This window comes from Rhinoderma darwinii, chromosome 2, assembly GCF_050947455.1.
Source record: "Rhinoderma darwinii isolate aRhiDar2 chromosome 2, aRhiDar2.hap1, whole genome shotgun sequence".
NCBI lineage: Eukaryota > Metazoa > Chordata > Amphibia > Anura > Rhinodermatidae > Rhinoderma > Rhinoderma darwinii.
In genome coordinates this window covers 246,166,048-246,179,370 of record NC_134688.1, presented here as the reverse complement: position 1 = coordinate 246,179,370, position 13,323 = coordinate 246,166,048, and the positions used below count along the sequence as shown (strand labels likewise).

General features: G+C 41.7%; 2 protein-coding genes and 1 long non-coding RNA gene across 4 annotated transcripts in view; 1 reads left to right on the top strand and 2 right to left on the bottom strand.

Annotated features, from left to right (window-relative positions):
* Positions 1–2,294, top strand: part of LOC142741800 (multidrug and toxin extrusion protein 1-like) — a 135,138-nt gene extending 132,844 nt beyond the window's left edge. The window contains exon 17 of the mRNA XM_075851132.1: positions 2,084–2,294. Coding sequence (XP_075707247.1) covers positions 2,084–2,262 — 179 coding nt within the window. The 3' untranslated portion in view covers positions 2,263–2,294. The remainder of the gene's footprint in view (positions 1–2,083) is intronic.
* A 1,265-nt stretch (positions 2,295–3,559) lies between these two features.
* LOC142742848 (uncharacterized) lies at positions 3,560–7,716 on the bottom strand. The gene is made up of 2 exons (XR_012881450.1): positions 4,738–7,716; positions 3,560–4,695 (listed from the first exon to the last, which is right to left on the bottom strand). It is a non-coding gene; the product is annotated as an uncharacterized LOC142742848 (long non-coding RNA).
* A 665-nt stretch (positions 7,717–8,381) lies between these two features.
* The window catches only part of ALDH3A2 (aldehyde dehydrogenase 3 family member A2), a 43,152-nt gene continuing 38,210 nt past the window's right edge, over positions 8,382–13,323 (bottom strand). For both annotated transcript variants that reach the window (XM_075850451.1, XM_075850452.1), the window contains one exon: positions 8,382–9,223. Coding sequence is in view for 1 of the 2 variants with exons in the window: in XM_075850452.1 (XP_075706567.1) it covers positions 9,215–9,223 (9 nt within the window). In the remaining variant the exon portion in view is untranslated. The remainder of the gene's footprint in view (positions 9,224–13,323) is intronic.

Below are 13,323 nucleotides of genomic sequence, written 5' to 3'. Positions count from 1 at the left end.
TCAGGATCTGCTTATACTGCACATAGCGCTCCATGGGGCCGGTATAAGAACATGGAATACAGACGAGGAGCACACCAGTCTGAAGGTACATTCTAGGCTGCACATGGTTGTTGAGGAGTACAGCACTGAGTAACTAACAGGTTGTAAATGATCACACTGTTTCGCTTTAGAACGTCTGCTAAATAAAGGCCACACCCACTTTATTTGTATTGTGAAAAAGTGGCGCAGGCATCCTACATAGATTATCCAGTACAATTACCATCCCATTGGATCTATAGTCTGGAATGAGACAGAGACCAAGTTTCTACAATATGTGCTATGTGAAAGAACTCCCGGCGTGTTTTACTTGTTTCTTTAGGAATTTGTGCTATATAGTAGACACCTTTCATTTAGATAGTAAGTGACAGAAAGAATGTGTCCACATATTCCTTATGTCTCAGACCTAACAATGGCATGGAGATGAATTAGGTATACAGACTACACCGCCCCTCTAGGTTTGTGAACATTTGAACTATTTTAATGTCTTTCAACAACAGGACAGATATTTGATTCCATCGGGGTCATACTTAAAACATTTATCAACAGGTCTGTGTTATTAGAATTTGCTAAAATCTAAAGATTTGAATATATAAGAAGCAGCCTTTATCTGTCACCTCCACCCCCTGCACGCCTGACATTTCATACTACTGACCCAGCAATTTAGCATGTGTACATAAGCACCTGAAGTCACCCGTTAGTGACCGCCCCATAGAGTTTTTACGGCAGCCACTAACGGGCTTTTTTTCCAATGCAATAGCCTTTTTACGGCGTTGCATTGGAATAAATAAATTGAGCAGGGAGCCTTTAAATCTCCCTGCTCTCCGCTACCAGAGGTAGCGGAGGGCTGGGAGCAGCCCTGCTCGAACAAGCGAGATCGATATCTGTATCAATCTCGCTCGTTTAACCCCACAGCAAGTGCCGCATCTGAGTGGTTTTGGAGAGAGGGAGGGAGCTCCCTCTCGCACCCCACGCGTGATCGCAGAGTGTTGGTGTCTTCTATAACAGCCGGGGGCCTAATAAAGGCCCCCAGGTCTGCCTCTAGTTAATGCCTGCTAGGCCATGCCAGAGGCATGGCCTAGCTGATGCCTGTCCGTTTTACACAGACAGGCATAATACACTGCAATACAGAAGTATTGCAGTGTATTATAATAGTGATCGGACGATCGCATAGTGAAGTCCCCTAGTGGGACTGGTTAAAAAGAAAAAAAAAAAAAAAAGGTTAATGAAGTTAACTAGAAAAAAAAGCGTGCTAAAATAAAATGAAAAACCCACTTTTTCCCCTTACAAACTGCTTTATTATTATTAAAAAAAATATATATATATATATATATATACATATATATAAAAAAAAGTAAAACAAAAAGTTACACATATTTGGTATCGCTGTGTCTATAACGACCCCAACTACAAAGTTATTACATTATTTAACCCGCTCGGCGAACGCCAAAAACTTCTGTTTTCTGTGAATCCTGCCTTAGCATTTTTTATAAAAAGTGATCAAAAAGTCAAATGTACTTCAAAATGGTACCAGTAAAAACTACAAGTCGTCCCGCAAAAAAGCAGCCCTCAAAGTTATGGCTCTTCAAATATGGAAAACGTGTTTTTACTGTGTAAAAGTAGTAAAACATACAAAATCTATATAAATTTGGTATCGCTGCAATCGTAACAACCCGCTAAATAAAGTTGTTGTGTTATTTATACCACAGGGTAAACGGCATAAATTTAGGACGCAAAAAAGTGTGGCAAAATTGTGTTTTTTTTTCTATTACCCTCCAAATAAAAGTTAATAAAAAGTAAATCAATAAAATTATACGTACCCCAAAATGTCGCTATTAAAAAAACACAACCTTATACAGCCATGTCGACGCAAAAATAAAAAAAAGAGTTACAGCTCTTGGAATGAGACTATGGAAAAACGTAAAAAATAGCTGGTCATCAAGGTTTAAAATAGGCTGGTCATTAAGGGGTTACATTGTGTATCGCTGTCATATCACTTGTCTATTATCCATATTTATTCAGAAACCCTCTCCCTTTATTCTGACAGACCATATAGAATTGACTAATTACGGTGCCCTGAACTCCGCCAGCCAGGAAACCGAGCTGGAAACCACAGACAAGCCAGCAGTGAAGAAGTTAATCCTGTGTCGAGCGTTCCAGGCACTAGCAGCTGTTTCCACCTTTTTTATTGGGCTTATTATAAAGTTAACTGTTAAATGGCTGTAGTCGAGAAATAACATGGCTACAAGTCTTTCTGAACCTGGATGCAAAATGACTAAAACGGCGAAGTGTACGGCCATTACACACCGATCCTATTGAACTGTATGTGTTTATTATTATTATCAATCCCTTTACAGGAGGTTTATTTTCCTGACGCTACAAAACCTAAAATTACATACATTTCCCCATTTCTTTGTAAAGTTCCTATAGACACCGATCATGCGGCCGCCTAAGATTCAGCCAAACAATGGAGCTAAATGGGGGGGGGGGGGGGATTTTATAAAGTCTTAATATAAAGAAAGTTGGGGTAAAATGCATCTAAGTTTTTATTTAAAAAAGTGGAGTGAGGGGCAAAAACGGCTCAAGTATCGCAATTTGTACAGAAAATTGCACCTTTGTAAAATTTGTGACTTTTCTAAAAGAGAAATTCCCCCCTTTGTTATAGGGAGTAGGACAGGCACCTGCTGGTAAAAACAAAAAAGCCAGTCACACAGCTCGTAGGTTAATAGTAACTTTTCTCGTCCCTCGTCAAATTCTAAAGTGATCTGGTTAAGTATGAGTGGTCTCCAATGAGATAGAATTTAGGCCAGATTAAGAAAACAAAAAGTTAAAATGGCGAATTTTCTGACTGTCAGAAAGTTCAAAATGCACCCAATTTATTACATTTGTAGCAAATCATTACAAATATCTCTTACTTAGGGCCTGTTCACACGGAGTCTCGCGTTGTTTTTCGACCGCAGCCATTGAGCACCACGGGCAAAAAATGCTTTCTCTGCCTCCAACTGAGGTCAATGGGAAGCCAGTAAAGTAAACGTTCGAAGATAGGGCATGTCGGCGTTGGACGTTTTTTGGCGTTTTCCTACGCGTCAAAAAACTCAGTGTGAACAGGGCCTTAGAGTGCCGTAAGATACACCATCCTTAGTAAATGTTGGTCAGTTTGTGTGAATAACATCATTAGACAACCCTAACGTTTTTCCTGAGTCTAATGAAAAAAGTAAACTCCTCATTGGTGGTGTCCATGTATTCTGCCACCGTGCCCGCTGTAAAGAAGCTCTATGGGCAGTTGTACAAATTAAATGACTTTACTCAGATCCCTGACTGCTATAAATCTTTACCACACTGTGTATTCCAAATGAAAAAACACTGTCCCACAGGTATCTTAAAACTTTACTTGTAAATGGTAAAAGTCAAATCATATACTTGAAGATCAATGACATATTTGCACCGAAACATATTAAAAAACCCGTATAGTCAATTAAGAATACTAATGTAATTCTATGTGGAATTCAATAAGACAGTCACATTTTATTTAAAAGGCAATTTTATTATAGTGCAAAATTTATTTTCTATAAATGACTGTAATCTCTGTAGATTTAGGCTGTATAATAAAACTGAAAATACAGTGCAGGTCCATTGGTGAATCATTCTCTGCTGGCTTCTACTGCCAGTAAAACACGCAACATAAAATTTCCTAAGGCCTTGTTCACACAGTTTTTTGCAGGCAGAAAATTCTGCCTAGAAAAAAAATCAACTACGTTTTTTTTTTTTTTTTTTTTTTAAGTGGTTTTGCACCACAGGCATTTTTTGGCGCGTTTAATTACCTCTTTCATCAACTGGCAAACGAAAAAGCTGCATGCGTTTTTTTGCCATAAAACGCGTCAAAAAACACTAGGCATGCACGGCCATTGCTCTGCCAAAAACCATGCATACCCTTCAGGTACTCTTAGGTTTTATTCAGACGAACGGGAAAAACATCCGTGCAACGCGCGTGATTTGCACGCGCGTTGCACGGACCTATATTAGTCTATGGGGCCGTGCAGACATGTCCGTGATTTTTACTCAGCGTGAGTCCGCTGAAAAAAAGTCACGACATGTCCGTTCTTTGGGCGTTTTACGCGAATCACGCACCCATTGAAGTCAATGGGTGCGTGAAAACCATGCATGTCACACGCAAGCACTTCCGTGCGACCAGCGTGATTCGCGCAACAGCTGTCAAAAGGATGAATGAAAACAGAAAAGCACAACGTGCTTTTCTGTTTACAAACATCCAAATGGAGTGTCATAGTTATGGTGGCTGCGCGAAAAGCACGCAGCCACGCATCATATGCTGCTGCCCCACGGAGCTGTTAAGTGGTTTTTGCGCACACAAAACGCGTGAGTGAGGCTTTATGGTATATACAGAAGAAATTGTATAAAATGGCTGGAATCTCGCATGATTTTCGTATCACATGTTTTTACCATCACAAGGACAGCGAACAATAAAATAAATTGAAGTATTTTCTGTCACACACACACACATAGATATATATATATATATATATATATATATATATATCTATATGGTAAGGACATAGCATGGAATGTTGTAGCAATATGACTGTGTGAACTTAGAGAAGGTGGCTGATACTGGCCAGAGTTTTTTGCAGACAGAAAATCTGCCTCAAAATTCCGTTTCGAATTTTGAGGCAGATTTGGCTCTGCCTGCACGCCGTTTTTTGCCGCGTTTTTCGCCCGCGGCCATTGATCGCCGCGGGCAAAAAATGCTGCGAAATACGCTTTCTCTGCCTCCCATTGATGTCAATGGGAGGTCAGAGACGTAAACGCCCAAAGATAGGGCATGTCACTTTTTCCCGCTCGCGGGGGAAAAAAAAAAAAAACGCCTCCGCCTCCCATTGAAATCAATGAGAGGCATTTTCAGCCCGTTTTTGACGAGTTATGCAATGCGGTTTTCGCGTCAAAAAACTCTGTGTGAACATAGCCTAACAATCCCAAAGTATTAACAACTGGTCTGACGTGTAAATATTTATAAATGGTGTTCATTTTGGACTGCAAGCTTTGCTGAAACTTGCAGTCGACAGTGTGGGAAAGCATGTCCCATTTACTTATTTAAGGGATCTAATTAAAATACAGCCAGTAACTGCATGGCCAGGTCCCCCAAATTAACGCTTCGTTTTAAAGGCTAGCTTAGAGCTAATAGATCATAATAATAAAAAAAAGAGTGAAGGTGCTTTTACATGCCCGATACTGGCCAGAAAAACAAGCACCGCATGCACGTCGAGAGCATGTTCGCTCCATTCACAAGGAGCAACGATCCTTAAAGGGAACCTGTCACCATAATTTCACCTATTAAACTTTACTTATCCCTCACTGTTCATTGCCGTTATCCCCTCTCCTAAACTCCTCCTCCAGTTGCAAATAACGGTCTGCAAACATTTTGCGCTTTTTATTGTAATAATCCGGTGTCCCTTTGTGCGCACACACCAGAATAGGACATCAATGCACAAGCACAGGATTTTGTGTGCTGGGGGAAGGCGTGGAGCTGTCAATCAAAAGTAAGGAGGCGGGGTCAACGCGGAAAGACTTGAGGAATGAAGATATCTTCGTTTGAAAACATGGCATATGACTCTTATGCTCATTTGCATAAGGTGTGGGAATACTAAAAAACGGAATACTAAAGCTACAGAGCCGACTAAGACGACAATTATAGGTTATAGAGAAATGATTTTTCACCCACTACCACCAGGTATTGCTTGTTTAATAGGTGAAATGCTGGTGAGAGGTTCCCTTTAATATATGGGTACAAACAATCGGATTATGCTGCCGACTAGCGACCATTTTTTTTGGCCACACAAAAGATCCGATCTTTTGATGAACGAGCGTTTGCACGTCCATCGCCTGAGAGTTATCCTGTTTACACACGATCGGGATCGAGTGTTCGTATGAATGCTCGTTTGCCCAATCATTGGCCCCTGTTAAAAGGCCTTTAAAGTCCGTCCCGTCATCCCCCCCACCCCCCCCCCCGTCTTCTTAGCAGTTTACACACTCACTGATAGAAACCATATCCTTTCTGCTGCATGGATTCTAAGCTCCACTAAGGGTATGTTCACACGGCGGGGGTCCGTAACGGCTGAAATTACGGGGATGTTTCAGCCTGAAAACATCCCCGTAATTTCAGCCGTACCGGCATGTGCAGGCGCTTGAACGGTGCGTCAATTACGGCCGTAATTAGCGCTGCTATTCATTGGAGTCAATGAATAGCGGCTTCAATTACGGCCAAAGAAGTGACAGGTCACTTCTTCTACGCGGGCGTCTATTTACGCGCCGTCATTTGACAGCGGCGCGTAAATATACGCCTCGTGTGAACAGACAAACGTCTGCCCATTGCTTTCAATGGGCAGATGTTTGTCAGCGTTATTGAGGCGCTATTTTCAGACGTAATTCGGGGCAAAAACGCCCGAATTACGTCCGTAAATAGGCCGTGTGAACATACCCTAAGAGATGAGGTTGCAGTTGCCAATAAAAATCTATGGTGAGGGGAGGGCCAGCTGGCGAGAGAGAGAGAGAGAAAGACACAGGCGTTCTGCAGCTTCTAGTGAGAGTTATACTAGCTCATCCCAGTGCTGGATTCTCAGCTACAATGCTCCTTATTGCTGTATAATGATCTCCTCTCTGTATGCCTTGTATAGGAGATTTAACAAATCTCCTGCTTCCCCTCTCCATAGACTTCTATCGGCAGCTGTAACCTGACATCCCAGTGAAGCTTAGAATGCACCTCCTCTCTGCTCTATAGATTCTATGAATGTTTGCTTATTCATAATTTAGTCAAGACAGGGAGGGGAGGAGCCAGATGAGTGGAGAAAGGCATTTTAATCGAATAAGATACATTACAAAGTTTCTTATCTTTGCTTGTACTATTATTTTATAGAAAGTTATTTTTTAATTTGAGGTACGCTTTGGTTCACATCTCCGCTAGGGCTCCGTTTCGGCTGAGCTTTCCGTCGGAACGGAGCCCTGACAGACACAAACAACTGAACCCTTGCACAACGGAGACAAACGGAAACCATTGGCAAACTTTGATTTCTCTTTGTGTCAGTCAGGGTCCCGTTCCGACGGGAAAAGCTCGGACGGAACGTCGGAACGGTACCCTGGCGCAGATGTGAAAGAAGCCTTAAAGGGTGCTATTAAATCCACTAGCATAACGATAAGGAATCTTATAGATATCCTGATTTAACGGACTGCTGACAGAGCCTCTTTAAAGAGGCTCTGTCACCACATTATAAGTGCCCTATCTTCTATATAATGTGATCGGCACTGTAATGTAGATTACAGCAGTGTTTTTTATTTAGAAAAACGATAAATTTTGACCAAGTTATGACCTATTTTAGATTTATGCTAATGACTTTCTTAATGGTCAAAAAGTAAAATCACGCCCAGTTGACTAAGTGGGCGTTGTGGAGAGAAGTGTATGACGCTGACCAATCTGTGACCAATCAGTGTCATACACTTCTCTCCATTCATTTATTCATTCAGCACATCGTGATCTTGCTAGATCATAATGTGCAGTCACATACTCACACATTAACGTTACTTAAAGAGGCTGTCACCAGATATTGCAGCAGATAGGCGCTGCAATGTAGATTACAGTAACGTTTTTATCTTAAAAAAACGAGCATTTTTGGCCAAGTTATGGCCATTTTTGTATTTATGCAAATGAGGCTTGCAAAAGTACAACTGGGCGTGTTGAAAAGTAAAAGTACAACTGGGCGTGTATTATGTGCGTACATCGGGGCGTGTTTACTACTTTTACTAGCTGGGCGTTGTGTATAGAAGTATCATCCACTTCTCTTCAGAACGCCCAGCTTCTGGCAGTGCAGACACAGCCGTGTTCTCGAGAGATCACGCTGTGACGTCACTTCCCCAGGTCCTGCATCGTGTCAGACGAGCGAGGACACATCGGCACCAGAGGCTACAGATTATTCTGCAGCAGCATCGGCGTTTGCAGGTAAATCTATGTAGCTACTTACCTGCAAACGCTGATGCTGCTGAGGAATCAACTGTAGCCTCTGGTGCCGATGTGGTCGACACGATGCAGGACCTGTGAGTGACGTCACAGATCTGCACTGCCAGAAGCTGGGCGTTCTGAAGAGAAGTGGATGATACTTCTCATCAGAACGCCCAGCTAGTAAAAGTAGTAAACACGCCCCGATGTACGCACATAATACACGCCCAGTTGTACTTTTACTTTTCAACACGCCCAGTTGTACTTTTGCAAGCCTCATTTGCATAAATACAAAAATGGCCATAACTTGGCCAAAAATGCTCGTTTTTTAAAAATAAAAACGTTACTGTAATCTACATTGCAGCGCCGATCTGCTGCAATAGCAGATAGGGGTTGCAAAATCTGGTGACAGAGCCTCTTTAAGTGTCTTGAGAGTTAATAGACATCGCTTCCAGCCAGGGCGTGATATCTATTCACAATCCCGACACTTCGCTAACGTTTATGTGGGATTTACAGCACAGCAAGCGTAATCTCTCGAGATCACACTGTAAATAACAGCTTACAGCGAGATCTCGATGTGCTGTGCTGTAAGTCCCACACAAATGTTACCGAAGTGTCGGGATTGTGAATAGACATCGCGTCCTGGCTGGAAGCGATGTCTATTAACTCTCAAGACACTTCAGTAACGTTAATGTGTGTGTATGTGACTGCACATCATGATCTAGCAAGATCAGGCTGTGCTGAGTACATGAATGGAGAGAAGTGTATGACGCGGATTGGTCACTGATTGGTCAGCATCATACACTTCTCTTTACAACGCCCACTTGGTCAAAAAGTAAAAACACGCCCAGTCGTCTATTAAGAAAATCATTAGCATAAATATAAAAAAGGTCATAACTGTCAAAATAGATAGTTTATCTAAATAAAAAAAACACTGCTGTTATCTACATTACAGCGCCGATCACATTATGTAAGAGATAGGGCACTTATAATGTGGTGATAGAGCCTCTTTAAAGTCAGTTTTTCTGTAGTGACAATTAGATTAGGAAGGCTTTAGATTTGTGCTGAAGCAGAAGACAATTTTTACATACAATAGAAGTAAATGTGTATTTTTACAATGCATAGACTTTTAATTGGAAACATCCAGGAACAGCAGACTTGGCCATCAGGCTCCCACTTTTAGATCATCTGTGAAATAAAACAAACTTTCTTTTAGCAAGGTATTACATGAAAGCAGAATTATGATTTTTCTACAATATTAGAAGTCAATATACCAAAGAAGTCAGTGAAACCAAAGAAGCCGTGGATACAGACGTGGTAGATACGAGTTACATGCAGATTTTATCCTTGGCAAGGGTAAAATCCGCAATAAAATCAAAACGTAATGAGCACCAAAAATCTGTGACAATTCCACCATGTCTGAACACACCTATACACATTGTCTGGTGGATTATTTATTTGGTTATTTACATTATAAGTACTTAAGGAAACATGGATTTTAAAACCTCTTTGTGTAGATGGAAGCTTCCTGGAATCTGAAGTTACAGCTACTTCAATTTACACAAGAGACTTATCAGCCCTTATTCACAAGTCATGTACAAGGAACAAAGTAATCCTTCAATTTTTTTGCAAATGATACAATCAAAACTGTCACATTTGACTTTGATGCCTATTCCACACACTGTCACCGGACACAGAGCTGACTATCAACCTGTCTCATACGTGAAATGACAAAACACATCCATTTCTAATGATAAAAAACACAGCTGTATCAGTAGATTGTAACAATTGTCTTGATGCACCCCATGCCAAGGCTTTCTGCACAACGATACCCAAGCCTTCGGCTACATTCATACAAGCGTGACAGATTTCCACGTGTAAAAATACACGCGTAAATCTGGTCCTTTGCATTATGCATCAGTGTGCTTTGCGAGTGGCATGTGTTTTTCACGCACTCGAAGCACATTTATTTTTTAATGGAAATGCGCAATGGGAGCGTAGGTGCGTGAAAACGCACCAATATAGGACATAGGGATGCATGATGCATCGAAACTTCGATACGGTTTCGATACTCTGCATCCTCAAACGGTTCAATACCGTTATTTCAGGTATTTCGATACTTAGCTGTGCGGCCGCACAGCTCGGTATAGTAACACATGAATGTATGAGAGCGGGGCTGCGGCTGTGTAATACAGTCATTACCCACTCCTGAGTCTTGATAACAAGTGCGCAGGATCAGGATGATGCGATGCGGCCAGCGCTGCACTAATGATTGCCGGCACTGAAAACAGAACATGGCGGGCGCACTACAAAAAACACCCCCATGTTCTGTCTTCAGTGCCTGCGCCACCGCCGCTCATTAGTACAGCGCCGGCCGCATCTCCTCATGCTGACCGCGGAGGCACTTCCAGTCAGGAGCGGGGCAATGTCTGTAATACACAGTCGCAGCCCCGCTGGTGGAGATCAGAGAAACCTACCCGTGAATGCTGCGATCACAGCGGACTGCAGCATTCAGGGGAAAATGAGAAGGTGGGATTCCCCTTGGATCGCGTCACAGGGAATTCCTGTGACGCGATTGAGGGACATACCATATATGGGCAGACAGCCCAGGGTCCATTGAGGGACCCCAGGGCTGTCCTACCATATTTCCTGTTAGGGCATACTTAGGTATGTCCTAACAACTGCCTGTGCACTATCAGTACACAGGCTAATGCACTGGCATATATAAATATGCCAGTACATTAAAGTTTAAAAAATAACAAAAACAAAACGTTATGTTAAATAAATAAAAAAATTCCACTCCCACCTTTTTTTTTACATTAAAATAAGTCTCAATACATAAAATATACACATATTCGGTATTGGCGCGGCCGACATAACCTGCACAACAATTTTTTTGCATCATTTATGTGTACGCTGTAAAAAAAACAAACAAAAAAAAACTGCTTTCTATCACTTATTGTGGGGCACGAGGTAGGATGATGAATTTAACCTCCACGTGCCTCACATTAATAGTAATTAACCCCATCATGTTTCTCAGTCATAATGGGTTAATATGTAAGGTACATGATGGGGTTAATTACTATTAGGGCTTATTTAGACGAACGTGTAATACGTCCGTGCAACGCGCGTGTCGTACGGACCCATGTTAGTCTATGGGGCCGTGCAGACAGTCCGTGATTTTTGCGCAGCGTGAGTCCGATGCGTAAAACTCACGACATGTCCTATATTTTTGCGTTGTTCGCGCATCACGCACCCATTGAAGTCAATGGGTACGTGAAAATCACGCGCACCACACGGAAGCACTTCACACAACAGCTGTCAAACTATGAATGTAAACAGAAAAGCACCACGTGCTTTTCGGTTTACAAAACATCCAAACGGAGTGTCATAATGATGGCGGCAGCGCGAAAATCACGCAGCCGCGCATCATACGGGGCTGATACACGGAGCTGTTAAGTGCCTTTTGCGCACGCAAAACCCGCGTTTTTTGTGTGCGCAAAACGCAAACGCTCGTGTAAATCAGGCCTTAATGCGAGGCACATGGAGGTTAAATTCATCATCGCACCACGTGCCTCACATCAGAAAATGGAAGAACTTTTTTTTTTTTTTTACTGTTGGCAAAGTATCGAAATCGCAATACTAAACAAAGTATCGGTATCGAAGTCCAAATTCTGGTTTCTTGACATCCCTAATGGGACATGCAGTGAGTTTCACGCAGCAGACACTCGCTGCGTGAAAACTCCTGCATGTGTGAACAGCCCCATTGAAATCTACGGGTCACCGTGCTGTGTGTGATTTCCATGCACAGCGCACGAGATTGACGTTCGTATGAATGGTCCCTTAAGGTCTGCGTCTAAATTGATATCACAGAATTTACATCACTGTATACTGAGCAAATCTGAAAAGTATGCTGTGCCAAAATTGTGTGAAAATTAAATACAAAATATTAATCTGCTGTTTGCCAAACACACAAGGATCAGCAGTAGTTCTGGCAAGAAGTGTAAACCTTTGCAATGCCCGCTTAACCCAACTGATACTCGTAGGCAATGTAGGCAATTTACAAAATGGCATGTATACGCAAATATACAAGGCTACTAGCAAACAAAATAACTTGTCAGGGCGTTATACGATTTTAGGCAAATACAAGATGACATTACAATTAACAATGGAAGTCTGTTCTAGTTTTTCATTGGACCAAACATTGTATTGTCACCCTCCTAGCTCATAATATGTATGTATTAATGGTAGTACTTGTTGGTGCAGGACCTGTGCACCTTCTCCCACTGGGGGAAAAAATATAATGTTCATTTTTTATGATGATCAAAGAAATGACAATCTTTAATAGGGTACATGCCAAACATCTAAAACGGTTCTTCCAAGACATTAAAATTGCAGCCATTCGCAATAGGGAATAGCAAAGTAGAGGAGAACGTAAAAGAGTTTTGAAAAGGGTTTTTTGATTTATTTATTTTTTAAATACAAAAACACAATTATGTGGGAAATTCAACATTCCATATGGTTGCCCTTCAAATCCATCACGGACGTCCTTAAACTTTGAAATTCCTTGCAGTCCGGAATGTGCATTACTGCAACACTCCTACTGCACAAGGGAATGACTTGGATAATAACTCTGTATTGAAGATTTGCTCCTTTACGTCCCACATAAATTATTCCAAGCTGTACTTGGGCAGGCGTTGGGAAAAAAAAAAAAAATAAGGGACAGGAGAGACAAGACTTCTGCCTCTACACAGTCCCATCAGTACACTATTATGGGAGAAAGAATAAAAGTAAAATAAAATATACATGCTGGCAGAAGAATAATGGGGGAAATAGTCACAACAGGTGCAAAGGAAAAGTGGCGTGGTTGCCGATAGCAACCAATCAGATAACGTATTTTTCCTCTGAAAAATTAAAGCAGCAATCTGATTGGTTGCCATTTGTAAAACGTTAGATTATTATTTTTTTTCACTACTAAAAACTTTATTTTACTTTCTTTTACACATTTTATTAGTCCCCCTAGGGGATTTGAACCAGCGGTCAATAGATCGTTGGTACAATGCACTGCAATACTAATGTATTGCAGTAGATTGTAATTTTTCCAGGCTTTTGTTAAGCCCTGCCTTCTGTTAAGCTGCCCCCTCTTTATAACGCCTCAGATGCTGTGGTCACGATTGACCACAGCATTTGAGGGGTTAAATGGCCAGGAACAGCGCGATCGCTGTTCCCAGCCGTTAATGCCGGGTGTTAGCTGTAATACACAGCTGACACCCGCAGCGTATGTAGTG